The sequence below is a fragment of the Lagopus muta genome, chromosome 13 (assembly GCF_023343835.1).
Source record: "Lagopus muta isolate bLagMut1 chromosome 13, bLagMut1 primary, whole genome shotgun sequence".
Classification (NCBI taxonomy): domain Eukaryota; kingdom Metazoa; phylum Chordata; class Aves; order Galliformes; family Phasianidae; genus Lagopus; species Lagopus muta.
Window position 1 is genome coordinate 13,880,630 of NC_064445.1, and position 16,304 is coordinate 13,896,933.

The 16,304-nt window shown below is 40.8% G+C and overlaps 1 protein-coding gene across 1 annotated transcript in view; it reads left to right on the forward strand.

Moving 5' to 3' along the window:
• COL4A6 (collagen type IV alpha 6 chain) overlaps nucleotides 1–16,304 on the forward strand; it is a 121,022-nt gene that overhangs the window by 95,982 nt on the left and 8,736 nt on the right. Inside the window, exons 15-32 of the mRNA XM_048959945.1 lie at nucleotides 857–901; nucleotides 1,132–1,185; nucleotides 1,705–1,774; nucleotides 2,461–2,571; nucleotides 3,505–3,654; nucleotides 5,077–5,181; nucleotides 6,081–6,241; nucleotides 7,128–7,307; nucleotides 7,875–8,058; nucleotides 9,604–9,675; nucleotides 10,070–10,177; nucleotides 11,008–11,229; nucleotides 11,465–11,626; nucleotides 13,580–13,750; nucleotides 14,429–14,572; nucleotides 14,889–15,014; nucleotides 15,335–15,516; nucleotides 15,780–15,843. Of these exons, the coding sequence (XP_048815902.1) occupies nucleotides 857–901; nucleotides 1,132–1,185; nucleotides 1,705–1,774; nucleotides 2,461–2,571; nucleotides 3,505–3,654; nucleotides 5,077–5,181; nucleotides 6,081–6,241; nucleotides 7,128–7,307; nucleotides 7,875–8,058; nucleotides 9,604–9,675; nucleotides 10,070–10,177; nucleotides 11,008–11,229; nucleotides 11,465–11,626; nucleotides 13,580–13,750; nucleotides 14,429–14,572; nucleotides 14,889–15,014; nucleotides 15,335–15,516; nucleotides 15,780–15,843 (2,311 nt within the window). The remainder of the gene's footprint in view (nucleotides 1–856; nucleotides 902–1,131; nucleotides 1,186–1,704; nucleotides 1,775–2,460; nucleotides 2,572–3,504; nucleotides 3,655–5,076; nucleotides 5,182–6,080; nucleotides 6,242–7,127; nucleotides 7,308–7,874; nucleotides 8,059–9,603; nucleotides 9,676–10,069; nucleotides 10,178–11,007; nucleotides 11,230–11,464; nucleotides 11,627–13,579; nucleotides 13,751–14,428; nucleotides 14,573–14,888; nucleotides 15,015–15,334; nucleotides 15,517–15,779; nucleotides 15,844–16,304) is intronic.

Below are 16,304 nucleotides of genomic sequence, written 5' to 3' on the forward strand. Positions count from 1 at the left end.
ACCTTACAGAGTCTTTAAATGCCTGTTTTTAAACTAGTTTCATAAAGTGGACTTATCACTAACAGAAGCATTCTCAAAGCATGTAGGAGTCCCAAATACAGAATTGTGACCCATATTAGCCTGCACCGTACAATAACATAACCAACAGTTCTTCTCTCAGTAAAGTCTTAGACTAAGGGTGAAATATGAAAATAGATGAGGCAGTCCAAGAAAATCATACATGAGTACTGGAGGACTTGATACTACCAGGCCTGAGTTTTTTCCATGCTTTTTGAAAGCTTCACAGAGGCTTTGCAGGGACTTTAGGGAACTTTTACCCCTTATCAGAATAAGCTATGAAAGAACACATAGTTGGGAATGAAGAAGTCCAGCTGGCAATAGAGATTGGTCAAACTTGACAGTGAAGGTGGAAGTTAACAGCATGCTCCATCACATGCCATAGATTCTTCTAGTCACCATGAACTTGCAGCAACGTGGTGCTCATACACAACAGGAAGACCAAAGCATTCTGTTCTGCATCCGAAGAACAAAACTGTCACAGCAGAAAATATTTGTCTCTGTTAAGTTTCACAGCTTTGTAATGACGAACCACCTACCAACCTTGTAAGTTGAGAAACTCATAACTTAGTTAGCAAGATAATGACTAAAGAAGATAAGACACCTTTTTATCAGTTATCCTGTTGGATGCTTTTGACGATGATTGTTAGTATTTGGAAGAGAAGGAAAACCATTAGTAGCTTCTCCTTTTGAAATTTTACCTTTTAACTCTTTGGTACTGACATCCCAGAGCCTGGTGAAGTAAGAGCAGACTGAGATGGAGCTTCTGAAAGTTACATAATGTGTTTTCCTTTCTTAGGGTCTTTTGGGGCTGGATGGATCTAATGGCATTCCAGGGAGAAAGGTGAAATACTCTTTTTATGTTTTACTGCAGAAACCAGCTTAGGTATTATGAGTGCTGAGAAATCAGTGCAATCAGGTTACTGTTTATTCCTTCTCAGATGCTTGACAGTATGTATAAGACAACAAACTGGCTTTGCAATACAGGTCTAAGCACTGAAGGTGTCTCAGCTATCAAATTATGCCATGTTATTGTGTCACTTCATAAAAAGGTTCATGTTTGCAACTTTGCAGGGTCATCCAGGTATTCCAGGCTATCCAGGACTGGATGGAGTTGAAGGCACAAAGGTAACTTCTCAGATGGAAATACTAAAGCACTGCCATTGTAAATATATTTGCATGAATAAATGTCATTGCTTCAGTCAAACTTACGGGAGTGAGTGGATGCTTAAGATAGCTGCCAGGGCTGCCAGATGTCTGGAAATGGAGTGGAAAATGACTGTACAGTAGTTTGCTGTGAGTGAACTTAAAATCTGCCACCAACATTGATATATGGTTGGCAAACATGAGAAATGCAAGCAGTGAAGGGCTTATCTGATGGAGAGCATGTAGTGTAGGTTTATACACAGAGCAGTGCTACTGCATGAATCATCAAAGTGCTGCACTGCTCTGGCACAACGGATTGTGTTTGTAATATGTATTTATGATGGTGATTTGGACAACAGTCAGATTTTGCACTTCCTGTGTTAAAGAGGATTTGATACCGTGTTAGAGTGACAGGAATTAATGATACCACAGTTTGTCACAAGTTGCTTGTTGTATTAAGTCATTTTCTGGAGAAATCCATTTCCCCCTTTTTTTCTACAGGGTGAAGTAGGTGACATTGGTCCCCCAGGCCCTCCTATCATTGTTGACAAGGAAGGTGTAGTAATTTCAGGTACACGTTTTTATTTCTTTTTTGTTTTGAAACGAGTTTAAAGCACTTTTTTTCTGATGCAACTTGTTTTATTTCTGTATTTTAGCACTTCTCCATGCTGTGATTTGAGTCTAGCCTATCTCTTGTTATTTCTCCTTTCATTTCTGTATTGGTAACATACAGATACATTTCATGCCGTATATTTATACCTGAATTTGTAATAAATCTTTCATTCCTGACTTGCAAAATGATACATTTCAAGGTACAATTAAACACCTGGGAAACTGACTGTATATGAGCATGGGGAAATGTAGCCTACCTGTGTGTCTTATTTCTGTGTACCAAAGGAACGGATAGCCTGAATGTCATTCTGCTCCTATTTGTTGTTCAGTGTGATAGGAATACCATTGAGAAGAGAAAATTAATGCCACAGTTGAAAGAGCTCTGGGTGACAACAATCTTGGAGTCTGTAAAATTATGGGGACAAGTTGCATAATGCCTCATTCTCTTTCAAATGCAGTCAAGTTTGAAACAACTTCTCACTGGGCTCAGGAGGAAGTTTTCCCATCATTGTTAGCTTAGCCTACCAGACTTACTAGTAGCAGCTTTGCTGTCAGTGAGGTCAGTGACAGAGGTAGTAAGCTGTACAGTTCTTCAGCAGAAATTCTCAAGTTTTTCTTCCTTGTCTTTCTTTATTTGTCTAACAGGTGCCCCAGGTGACCCTGGAAACCCAGGAATACCTGGTCCTCCAGGAGATGAAGGGATCAGTGGCCTACCAGGCTTTCCAGGAGTTCCAGGGTTTCCAGGCCTGGAGAGAGGTAAAGCATCTGCTGAGTGACCTTAACAGGCTGTTTTCTGAGCGTTTGTTGTGAGAAGGCTCTGGGTGGCAGGCTGGAGATGTTGAAGGTATTGCAGCGAGCCTCTCCATCCTCCTGCCGGCCTGACTTACAGGCTGCTGTGAGGTGCAGAAGGTGAGGAAGAGGCACAGGAAAACCAAGCATGTTCATTTGGGTGGGAGCAGAATTAGTCCCCCGGTGATTACAATCTGTTTCAAGGCTCCAGCTCTCAATATTTGATACACAGAAGTTGTTTTGTTTGATTTCTATTTCAAATTGAATTAAATGTTCCATTTCAGTTTCAAATTGACAGACCCTTTCCTACAAATGGAACATTTTATATGTTTTTGAAAAGGAGCTTTTTTGATTGAGTCTTCATTTTTCACAGAATTACAGAAACACAGGGGTTGGAAGGGACCTCTGGATCTCATCTAGTGCAACTCCTGTGCTAAAGCGGGTTCCCTGCAGTTCTGTTTTGCAGCAGAGAGCTAGCATGTTGGCTAAGTGAAACCACTGCAGCTGGAACCCATTTGTCCCATCAAAAATCTAACTCGAGTTTCTGTTTAATGTCATTTGTGAAATCCTGGCTGCAGTGTTCCAGACACTGGTACCAAGGCAATTACCTCCACTCAAACTCAATCTGAAAATTAGTGAATCATGGTGTTCCATAGTTAATTGTCTCACCTATTGGTGAGATTTCAATACAGCCCTGTAAAGTTTTTTGAATGACCAAAGGAATGTGTACGTGTGTGCCAGCTGGTGACTACAATTAATAAGTTGTCCTTTGTATGCAATTAGAAAATGTTCTTTACTAACATGGTTACAGTTCAGGACACAACAGTAATTTTCACAATATTAAAACTATCAGAATATGTTTGCTGCTGGATAGCTGCTAATCATGTCAGTGTTGTTTAGATGGAATGGGCCCTGGAGGGTCTCCAGGTATTCCTGGTGTGAAAGGTGAAATGGGAGAACCAGGAAGAGCAACAGTTGGATCACCAGGCGCTCCAGGAAGAGATGGTTTGCCTGGTCTGCCAGGAGCACCAGGATTGCCTGGGTCATCACGTATGTACATTTTTGACATCAATTTCTACATTGAATTCATAGTGAAACAAAGCAAATAATGATTTCTGTATTTATTTATTTGCAAGTGGAAATTATTCATCTGTAAATCTTAAAAGCTTGGTTAACATCGCATTGTAATTGTAATTCACAACCTTTGATATATTTATCTGCATCCCTCTGAAATAACAAAATGCAAATAATAGCATTAGCAAAAACTAATTATTTTTGAGGTGGGTAACCTGATAGACTGAAGCACATGGTTCTAACGGCACAATTTATGTTTGTTCTGTTCTGGTAGGATGAAACGGAGCCAATTCAGATATTGACTTCTGAGAAACATGTTTCAGTTGGGGAAAAGAAAGGAGGGTTATATCATATAGCATGCAGGTTGATGGGAGGAAAGCTAAATACAGTTTCCCGTGGTGTGTACTGAATTAGATAAAGAAGATCCTGTGACTTTTTGAGCACTTGGGGTAAATGACTGATCTTGCAAGTCAGTATTTAAGGTACCAGGAGTCAGATAGGATACCTGAAGAAACAGTTTATAGACATAAGGAAATGTGATTTCAATTTTATGTATTTCCTGATTGGTTTAATTATGCATTGTTTTGTTTGGTAAAGTGGTAAACCTTGTGTTATGTTATTCTGCCATAAACTGAGTTCAAACAGTATGTTTTATTTGTTTTGTTCTAGAGAGCAAAAAGTTTCAAAATCAGAGCGTGCTCTGATTAAATGATTTTTCATGGAGAATTAAATGCTGCCTTATCAATAATTATTTGTCAGTTAAATCCTGCTGATTTTTCTGCAGAGTCTGTAAAGCTCTTGGAGCTGCTTTTAGCTGATGGTTGCAGGTTGTTTCCATGGAAGATCAGATGTGTGCTGATCAGCACTGCATCTTACTGTTGTCACTGAGGGAAGGGCTTTCAGACACTGTAGTGTTAGATTATGTTAGGTCTCCTCCCTCTGCTGTTTCTGTCAGCTCATGTTTCATTGTATTCATCAGCATATAAAGAGATTCTGAGAGTAGTCCTGCAGTTGTAAAGTGAGTAATGGGATTTTCCCTTAACCTTCTGCCACTTGTTCCCTTTCCTGAACTGCGTGGACTAATTTGTTTGCCCTCTGTACCATGTGTTTGCAGTTTGCTTGGTTATTTGGCCCATTAAATCTTTAAAAAAGTGCAGTAATAGAGCAGTAGAGGAGTAAAGCTCTGTTATATCCACCTTGCAAGATCTTTGCTCTTCTATATGAGGAGCGGAAAACAAACATATGGCAGCCCATGGTCCTCTGTTCATCTCCTTGCATAACCACAAGCCATTGCTTGATCTGACACCATTTCTGCCAGTTGCATATCTCACATTATAAGTAATTAACAAGCTTTAAATCAAGCCTTCTCAGGCCTTTTTTCTTGTTTTCCACACACAGGCCCTTCATTTCTCCCAGATGGGATCCTGGATGGAAGGACTGGTGCCCCAGGGGAGCCTGGACAAAGAGGACTTCCAGGAGCTTTGGGTCCAAAAGGTTACAAAGGTAATTGACTCTTGTTTTGGAAGAGCCTTTTAACAATCAGTTGACCTCACTTTAGCATGGTAAATATCCTAAGGGTGAAAGTTTCTTTATGACAAATCAGAGAAGCTTCTAGTTGGATTAAAAGAGCAGTAGCTTTTACAATTCAGAGAGAATGGTGCCCAGCACTGCTGTTGAAATCCTGTTTTCTTATTCCTCTGCTCAGGCAAATAAGCAAATAAATATTTCACACTCAGTTAGCTGATCAGGTTGTGCTTCAAAGCCATAACATGTAATGAGATTTAGAAATAACATCCTTTGTGCTGCTTTTTTAATACAGGCTGGAAATGACAGAACAATTTTATTCTCCTCTGTGCTAAAAAAAAAACGATGAGAACTTGGGTTTTAGTGCATAACAGAACTAGCAGCAAAAAATAAAAACAAAACAGTATAACACAGACATCACTGCGCATTGTTGTTTGGATGTGAGCCCAGTTACAGTTCCAGAAAAGATGAAGTTAAGCAGCTGAGGGTCATTGTAACCTTCTGTGAGTGGGAGTATGGATTTGCTTTCTCTGACATGCAAACATACCTACTAAAATCCACAGGACTTTTGACCTAAACTCTCCTAAAACCATCTCCTTTGGAGAGTCTAAACCTTTGGGAAGAGGTATTAAAGTAAGCATGTTATAATACGCAATGCCTAGGATCATGCTGCGTGTGGTAGTTTGGTGGTGGGTGTTGTAGAGAAATTAACCCAGATGGAGTTTCCCTTGCTTGATACTCCTTGAGCAAAGTAGGCTAAACAGCATATCATTTCAGGATGGTTTTGTCCTAATTGACCCAAATCCCACTTACGGAGATCTTGAAGCTGTAAAAGGGTCTTTATCCAAGCATAACTGAGTGGTGACTGTATTTTACAGGAGATGCAGGTGATTGTGCTTGTGATGGAGGAATTACAAGAGCAGGTCTAAAAGGCATCTCAGGTCCACAGGGTCCACCAGGAAGTCGTGGTGTGCCTGGGATTAAAGGTGTTAGTGGAGACCCAGGCACTGTGGGTGCACCAGGACTGCGAGGCCCTCTGGTAAGGGAGGAAGAGTTTTTACTGTTCATCCTTAATTAAAGGAGAAAAAATGTCCATGTGCAGTCACTGGTGTTGATTGCATTGAGACCTGGACACAGTTTTTGTGAAGTTTCTTGTACTTGTTTGGACAAAAAAATAAATAAACCTAGAAATTGATATGTGAAAAGGATCTGAAAGTAGAGAAATTATTGTATGTAAAAATGGAGGAAGAAATGGTTCTTAAATTCTGAGAACTGCCATTTAGGAGCCAAGAGTAAAAGCAGTAACAGCCATTCATCCCAGGGCCTCTTGGCCACAAGCATGCATTAGACCCAGGGTTCTTCCTAACAGGACTGGTTGTGAAAGCAGATATGTATCCGTATGGAGAGAAAGCCTGAAATTGGACAATGAGGTCTTTCCACACCATTGCTCATAGCTTTGAAGGCTGTGTGTCTTAGATGCAGTCTCCTCAGTTGCACTACACTAAAACTTTAGAATTTCTTTATCAATGTCAGTGAATGCAGCACACCAAGTAATAGGGAAGAAGACTTAATAATTTGAATCTGCTATAGTGTTCCCAGATGCCATCCAGGACTGCTGTCACTATAGTGACGTGCACCAGCATTTGGCTTGCCACTGTAAAATTGTACTGATTTAACTGAATCACTTGAAAATAATCAAAACCCCACCTCCTTTTTTTTTTTTTTTTTATTTTTTTTTTTTTTTTTAAAGTGTAACATATACAATAGGAAACCCTTTGGAAATTATTTCTATCTCCAGTTGTTGTGTCCTGATCTTGTATGATATTTCTAGAAAGCAAAGGCTCTTCTCTGCATATTCATGTGCCTGCTTTTTTTTTGCTTTGTTTTGGTTTTTTTTGCTTTTTTTTTAATCTGTTGGTTTCTAGGCTTCAGCTGGCCAGCAAGGTCTTCCAGGCCATAAGGGAGAAAAAGGTGATTCATCCTATGCAACAGGCAGAGGTGCTCCTGGGGACCGTGGTGCCACTGCACCCATAGGACCATCAGGCTTCCCAGGAACTCCTGGCAGGGATGGACTTCCAGGTTTGCCAGGCCCACCAGGTCCACCAGTAAGTTCAAATTCTTTTAGCAGCAGTGATTCAGAATCCTAATGAGGAGCAGAGAGATTAAAAAGGCCTGGTTTACTAGTCCTGATCATCTGTGTGATAAGTCTAACACGTAAAAAATCTCATAGTCCTTGGGCACAAATTTGTCTTGGTGAAGATCAGTGATTGGAACTCATTGTGCCTCTGGCTACACAGTCAAATGATGAAGTTCTTGCAGTGGGGAAGGCCCTAATGCTTTTTTGCACTGAACAAATGAGCACAACCTTGGAGCTGAAAAACCACAACAGAATATTTTAATTAAATATATACATATATATGTGCATCTTTCTGAATACGTAGTACTTAGTGTGTTGGCAAATAAAATATGAAGTATTATTTGTAGTAGTAACTGGGTCTTTCTGCATTTTGGAATAGTGGTGGCTGATTTACAGTGATTTCCACATACCTTCCTGGGCACATTTGAAACTCACACAGGACTGACAAAACTTCAAGCATTTGTTAAAATGGCAGTGTATACCTTCTTTCCACATCTCTTTGATTTTCTGCTGTAATTGTCTTTGTTGCTTACAGGGTGATGGTGGGCTAGGTTTCCCTGGTGAAAAAGGTCTGCCAGGATTACCTGGCTCCAAAGGCCGTCCTGGAGAGATCGGTTCTCCTGGCATTGGGTATCCTGGCCCTGCTGGACTTCGTGGGCCGCCAGGTGACCCAGGGATGGATGGTTCTCCAGGACAAGCAGGTCTGCCAGGCCCTCCGGGTACGTGTTTCTCCATCTGCTCTTACTTTGAAAGCTGCTGTAAGTGACAAAACAACTACTGCTGTTCTTGTAACCAAGCCTTAAGGAGGCATTAAAGATTGCTCTTTATGTTAACTAAAGCTGATGTGCGGGCTTACCAGACTCGACATAGCAGTCACTGCTTTCTGAAGTTGTTATTCTCAGGAGGACACAGATAATAAGCAGCAGATATCTGAGTTGAATACTCAAGTACTAATGGTGTTGAATGGAACCTACTCACCAGAGAGCCATTTTACACCAATGGTGTTGGGCAAGACAATTAAAATGAAGTCTTTAGAAAGCACGACCTACTTGGTTGTTCAGGTAAAAGTAATAACTCACTGATATTTGGGACTTCTGAATCAGTTTTCAGAACTATTACTGAAATAAAAAGAGCTCCAGAACAAAGCAGTTAAGCAAATGTTCCCCTATGCATGTATTCAAGCAAAGTAATGAAAAAAACACTCTTCTTCCCCAAAGCTCCTTTTGTGATAATCTTTTGTATGTAGTTTATCTGACTAAAAGGCTTTTAAGTTCCTTTAAATTTTGATTTTTAGAACATGTATCTGAGATAGCATTAATCTGAGCCAGTTACCACCATTTAGGAGCTAATTCTGTAGTTGTAGTACAGACTTCTCTTGAAATAACTGGAAGCATTTTTGGAGTGGAAAAGCTTGAGTTAGTTTTTGTGATAATCACTGCTGTGACCATGTTAACATGACTTGGCATTGTCAGTGACAAAGAGGAATGCTGGAAGTGTTTGAGATCTTTCAAGTAAATCTGATGTGCTAGCAAACTGGTAATGCCTCCTAAGTTGAATGAAAAGGGGTTGGTGGTACAGAGTGTTTATAAGAAACGAAAGGCATGCAAAGAGCTTTGCAATTGCTGAGTCATGTTTGCTGAAAGTGTTCTTACAGGGCAGCTGTTCCTTAGTCTGACAGATTGCAGAAGCAGCAGTTGGAGAGCAAGACAGAAAAATAAATCCTTGCTGTTCCACCTAGCGCATATGAATCTCTCTGGCATAAACCCTGGGTTCACAGTTTTTTAAACATCTATCAGTACTTTCTAGATGTGCATTCTGTCATTTATTTTAGACTTTCACACTGTAGCATACAGTTTATATACCACTTAGAAACATACTCAGGTTTTAAAAGTTAGGAACGCCTTTCTGCTCCCACTGGTTTTGAAAGCTCCCACCCCTGCTCATAGGCATTCTGAGTCACAGACTGCCTTTTCAATACCTACTTTGCTAGTGGAAGCCATGGATATCCTGCTACTGTTACTCCACGACAGTAGTTGCAACCACTTACTGGGCACACAGTAAGTAGTAGGGATGAGATTAGACTCCAGGCTCCAAACACTTTCTTTTTAACATCATGTATTTCATATGTCAGCAGTGTTTGGTGTACTTAAGTTCACTCCCAATCACTTACATGTCCTGTGGAAAACATCTGGATACAAAATCTTTCTCTTCTGACCATCTCTCTGAAAGGGACTGTGTGCACCCTTATTGTTTCTTTGTTTCAGGTATCACCTTGCCCTGCATAGTTCCTGGAGCATATGGTCCTCCTGGGACTCCCGGCCTTCCTGGGTTGCCAGGTATGGAGACAAGCTGATTGTAATGACTACCAAGAAGTACCTATTCCTCAGAGAAGATAATACCTGCTAATTGATGTCCTATGAGTGATAGGTATTCCTGAGAGTTAACTGACAGAATAGTAGTCTTTTTCTTCAAAGGGTCTGGGCTTAAATTCCATAGAGGATCATAATGATTGCACCATTTTTTCCCTTTCAAGTAGCCTCTGAACACAAACTCTTTTCTTCTGCCTTTTTTTCTGCTGTTGAAAAAGCCATGGATTTGAGATGCGTTGTGGGTTAAGTTATGTTTTCAGTGAGTGTTTCTGCACTAGCTTTGCTGAAGAGATCTGATCCCATTTCCTGGTGCTGTTTTTGCCTTCCACTGTTCATTCATTAGTATTATTTTAATCCTTAGGTCCCAAAGGCAGCAAAGGCTTTCCTGGCATTCCGGGGCAGCCTGGATTACATGGATCTAAAGGACAGCCAGGGTCTCCAGGAATAATTAGCTTGCAAGGGGAACCTGGTAAGAGTTTTTATCGTATGATAAATTTGTACAGTGTTTTATCAAAAGAGTTGATTCTTCTAGGCCATGTTTCCACATGTTAAATTCACAGTGTTCTGTTGTGAACTCCACAGTGCTTCTTTCAAATGCCATCTCTGCTTTTAATATTATACTGCTGGTGTAAGGACATAAGGACAGCCAACACAGTTTGTTTCTCCAGAGGCCACCATCATATGCTTTCTAACAGTTTAGAAACTTCAAGTTGATTTTAAAACCTGTTCTAAACCATGTGATATTCTGGTAAAGACACACTGTACATCATATTTGGACTTGTTTTAGCTGTGGGAGTTTCTGATGTTTGTAGTAAATGAAGAGCGAGCTGTGGGCTGTTAGGCCACCATATGTCCATCATTTCTCTGTGAGTATGGCTGTCAAAATCTCTTTTCACTGCATTAATGGGAGGATATGATCTTTATGGGGTCAGAGATCGCATGACGTAGCCTGTCATGCAGTGGAACACTCATACAGCAGTGCTACTTTATTTCTACTTGGTAAGTGACAAAGAGAACTTTGCAGTCCTCCTTTTACCAGGACTGCTGGTGTCTTTGCCCCTCAGTGCCCAAAGCTGGAGGACAGAGTTAGAAAGGTGTGATTGGTATGTTATCTTTGCTGCTCTTGTGCAGGGTAGTGGTAGTGGAGAAACCATTGTTTCTAGTTTGATACCAAAACATTCTGCAGGTTTCCAAACAGCCTTTGCTTGCACGGGTATTTTAAAAATTTTGTTAGAGATGTTACTGGAAGCAGACAGCATGTACTTCTGGTGAGTGACATTTACTATCTGTGTCCCTGAGGTTTCCCTGGACCTCGAGGAGAGCAAGGGTCACAAGGACTTCCAGGATTGGATGGGACAGATGGTTTGCCTGGGAAGATGGGTGCTTCAGGCTTAGCTGGAACTAAGGGAGCTCCTGGAGATGTATTTGGTGCTGAGAGTGGAGCTCAGGGGGAGCGTGGCCGACCTGGGCTCTCAGGGGATAAAGGACTTGCAGGTGATCTTGGGTTTCCAGGACCAAAAGGTAAGCACTGATGCTGCTTGTATCTGGGAATATCAAACTGTTTCTTTCAAAAATCTCTCGTTTTTCCCATCTCTTTAAGATACTCTATTAGTGATCCTTTAAGCTGCTTGCAGGTGCATGTGTGGTGGTTTGTTTTTAGAATCTAATGTAACTCAAAGGCTTTTATTGGGACTCTTTATTGAAAAAATGAATCTTGTTTTATTTACTTTGTAACCTCCCACCTCTCTGTTCCCAGGGCTGGATGGCAGACCAGGCCTCCTAGGTGTTAAAGGCGAGCTGGGTAATCCAGGGTATTCAGGTGTCCCTGGATTGCGGGGACCTCCTGGTCCTGGAGGTCCTTTTGGCATTAAGGGCAAACCAGGACCACTGGGATCAGCTGGCCTTGCAGGAGCACCAGGTGTGTAACTTCTTCAAATGAAGACAAGTAGCTGAGCTGAGCACTGCAGTGTTGAGGAAGTGTGGGAGAGATTGCCAGTTGCTGATAGAGAGCTCCTACCACTGTATAGGGGTCACAGTGCAGAATCTGAGCTTTTCACCTCTAACTACAGGAATCCTTCTGCACTGAAATGGTGCCCCAAGGTTGTAAGAAGTACAGCAAAAAGACAGGAGAAAGCACTTTGATATGTTTTCACATCTCTGCATTTACAGGCTGGCTGTATACATTCACTAATCTTCATTTCCCTTTTTTATAACGATTGATTTTTTCATATATGAGGTTGCTTGAAACGCGACTTCTGTGTAGCTTTCTGAGAAGAAGCACTTGCTACTCCAGCTGGGTCAGAAAATAAATCCATTTCCCTTCACTTTACAGGAAAAAAACACTTGAATACAACAGTATCTCTCAAGCTGTAGTGACTGGAGTGTTTCATGATAACTGTATTCAAGACATGAGAACCAAGCAGAGGGGCATCTGGGAATTAGTAGATAATGGTCTGTGATGTAATTCTGTCCTAACTTGCAGAATGACAGTGCTGAAACACGATGACAACAAATGAATGAAAGCACTAACCTAATTTGAGAAGAAAATTATAGTTGTTAAGCTTTTTATTAGAATGCTAACATGACTTTCACTTCCCTATTATTTCATGGTTTTGGACTGTATGCCACCTATGACTGTTTCCTTCAACTGTTTTTAAATACTTTCCATTGCTAGGATGATAAACTCCAAATGACTAAGATATTTCAGCTGTATTCTCTGAATCATTGATTTCTTTGTATCCTTATTCTTTCTGTTTACATATTGTATCTGTTTTTTCCTTCACCATGTTTCTATTCCATTTATCAACTCCCCATTTCTGATGTCACACTGTTTGGTAATGGGTTCTTCACATAGGCTGTCAAGGTGAGAAAATGCAGTGTAGCATAAAAGCTCATGGACTAACAACCTAGCTTTTAATGCTACAAGAATTGCATTGACTATAGGTGATACCCCTTATTATTGCTAATCAAACCAGAAGGCAAAGAACTGTTGTAGTGAGAATGCTCAGATAACAGCAAAGCCTGAAGCTTAAAAGGAAATCCTTAAAGTGCACAAAATTTAAGCCTGAATTTTCTTTTTTAAATACAGCAGCCATTTCATCTACTTTAAAAAAATACTGGATCGTAACTTAAAATGTTTGAATGCAGTGAAGCTCATATATTGGGTGCTGCTGCTGCAAATGTCATTTTTCAGAAGCCACTTGATTATTTTTTTTCTTTCTTTGCTCCCTTTGGATCTAAGCATTCTCTTTTCAATGGTTTGAGCCTTTATTGAAAGTTGTAAACCATTACAAAGCTTCAGCTAGAAATACTCTGAAGCACTTAGAGGCAAAACTGAGTATATGGTGTTGGTTTTATCACAACACTGTCAGAAGCTTGTTCCCTTAGTGAGCAATTTGCTTTTGAGAAGTAACACTTTAACTACCAAGGTGGAAAAGAAACTTGTGAAAACAAGTCTCTCAAATTGATCTCTGCTTCACTCTAAGGATGGGGTAGGTAGATGTAGCTGACATTAAAGATGCTCCCCATCCTGGTTTGGCTGCCTTGATGATAAAGGTAAGACTGGTGCTCTACGCTGTAGCGTCTGGTAAAGGAGACAAAAATGGATACATCATAAGGGGTTTCACTCTTGCCAGTGGTGTAGTGATGTAGGCAGTAACCCTCTTCATAGGTATTTTATGATTAGATGACTAATGCTTTTGCAGTTCTAAACTTTATGCCTTCTAAGTAGGCTGCATGTGCCTTGAGATCCATTTGTTGTATAGAAAACAATGCTGTGCTTAAAGAGTTTGGAAAGCAGCTCACAAAACTTCCCCAGTGTTTGTATGTCATAATCTGTTGAGTTATTGAGTTCGTTCTTGTATTGATTCAGGACTTCCTGGAGTCAAAGGAGTGACTGGGGATGTAGGTCCTCAAGGCCCTGCTGGTATGAAAGGCTTCCCAGGGCTTGATGGTGCTCCTGGACCTCCTGGGGAAAGAGGATTCTTAGGACCACCTGGACCTTTTGGTCAAGATGGACGTCCAGGTTTCTTTGGACCAAAAGGTATGTATTCCATCTGGGGAACAGTGTGAGGTTACTGCCCAGAAAAAAAAAGACCTTGTTGATTTTAGGCCATGCTCTACAGAAGAGACATTTCTCAACTGGTGGTAGGATATGTTTGTTTTGCTGTTGAGCTGTGAATTATGAATGATGAATTTAATAATCAAATTATAGTCATGAGGAGGTCCATGTGAGGACTAGGGCCCCTATGGAGAATGTATCATGTACGTCAAGACAGAAAGACAAGACATTTGGAAAAATGAGGAATGGTGAGTGAAGTTGTAAAGTGAGGGAAAAGCCCATAGAAGGGAGAGAATGAAGCACAGACCAAAAGAAAAGTAAAAATGTATGGCCACCAAGTTTAAATACAGTAGTTGGTTATTTGGGGAATTCAGTGTTATTTTAGCAGGAGAGCAAAACAGATGTGTAACTGCATGTTGCTCACTTGTGGATTGATTGGATTTTATGCTCTAGTCAAAGCAGGACCACGCTCTCAAAGCCAAAAAAATGCTGGTTGAAAGTATCATGACAGAAGTGGCTCTGCTCTGCTTGCACCATCAGGTTTTACTGCCCAGATGTGGGTGACTGGCTAAACACAAATTGCCTCCACCTGGCAGCTAGGTGTGTATGTAGTATATCAGAAGAGATTAATTTTCTCTATTTATCGACTTTTTCATACAGGTGAAAAGGGATCTTCTGGCCTCCTTGGTTTCCCAGGCATGCCAGGCCTGCCTGGTGTCCCTGGGGTCAATGGGATTAAAGGAACTCCTGGCACAGTGGGAGAAAAAGGAAGCCCTGGAGTTCTGGGACTTCAAGGTCAAAAAGGTGAGAAATAGTTGAAAGGCATTTGCTGTCTGTGCAGCAGAAGAACTTTAGAGGCCTTTCTGTAAATTGTAACAATAATAAAACAATTACAAACTTAAAACAATTACAATACAATAATGTTTTCTTCTATATGCTGTGTTCTATCTTTCCATGTGAAATACTTTGGTCTGGTTACCAAAGGCAGCAGTAGGTGTACCTGCAGATGAACTGACATCAGAAGATATGGCTGTTCTGTCTCTATCTGTCAGTTTCTGGTGTTAATCTTTTTTTGTTAAACAATCTTACTGCAAAATAATGCAGCTTCATGTTTCTTCAGGTGACAGAGGTGATGTAGGTCCACCTGGTCTTCCTGTTCTTGGGGCTCAAGAGCAGGCACTGCAATTGAAAGGAGACAAAGGAGATCCTGGATTAGCTGGACTTGGAGGATTCCCAGGACCCAGAGGTACATCACAACATTGTAGTATTTGTCATTTCGGTTGTGTGGGAGCTGTGTTTACTCCTGATGAAGCATGGCTTTCCTTTTGACAAAATCTGCAATGTTAGTATTTTCTGTTCTGCCATTCACATTTGAGCAAGATTTGCCTATGGCAGATCTAAATTGTGAGAAAACAATTTTTGTTCCAAGTTCTGTTCTGTCGGTAGTATGCCAAACCTTCCTTCTCTCTAAGGAAAGCTTTGGGTAACGGGTCAGTTGGTCAAAGGAATGGTCAAATGAAATGAATGTTCTATGAATTGGAATTGTACCCTTTTATATAAACTCAGGTGATAAAGGAATCCCAGGAAGCCGTGGACAGCCTGGTCTTCCTGGACCTGTTGGGTCAGCAAGCAGAGAGAGAGGTTTTCATGGTGACCAAGGCCTCCCTGGTCCATCTGGACAGCTTGGGCTGCCAGGACAGAAGGGTGCACGTGGTATAATAGGATTTCCAGGAATGCCAGGAGAGAGGGTAAATATCTCCTTAAATATCTTCATCCTCTCAAAGAGTGCTTGGGAAGATGCTGTGTTCTAATCGTACTTCTGCTGTAAAGAGGCTGGCCAGAAGCTGACAGAATTTTTCTTTGCAGAATTTTTTGTTTGTTTGTTCTATGCTGTCAAATGACACTTTGGATAATGCCTCTCCGTACATTTTTGCTGTCCATTATCCCACATGACCCCAACCTAAAATGGTAAGAATAAAGAACAAAAACCAGCTTTGGGCTTTTATTTCAGGGTTCAGATGGTATCACAGGAATACTTGGATTCCCAGGACCTATTGGCCTCCCTGGTCCAAAGGGTAAGCAATCTTTCACTGTGGATTTGGTCTTTCAGTCTCTGCAGTCCTAAGATTAATAGCAAAGACAAATGAGTTCTGGAAGTGTCCATTGCTCTCCAATGACTGGCTGGGAAGTAGATGTTCCCCTGGTAGGTCATTCATTCAGTCTCAAGCCAATTGCCTGAATATTTTAATATCCTTTGAAATCTTGATCATAGCACTTCATGAAACGTGGTGGACATTACAAGAGGCCCTGTTCTCTCTGGTCAACTTGAGTTAAAGATATGAAGGGCAGGATGCTGTGAAATTACAGATAAATGTTTGTCTCATCCTGCCCTGAGTGCATTTGCATGCATTGCTGTTTATAAACATTTTCAAACTCCTCGTGTACATTATTTACTATTGTCTTTGTTTACTTTGTGAATTTGCAGTGTAAGCAAGGTTTGTTTTCATAAACAAGACTATTGAGCAGGCTGAGAGCT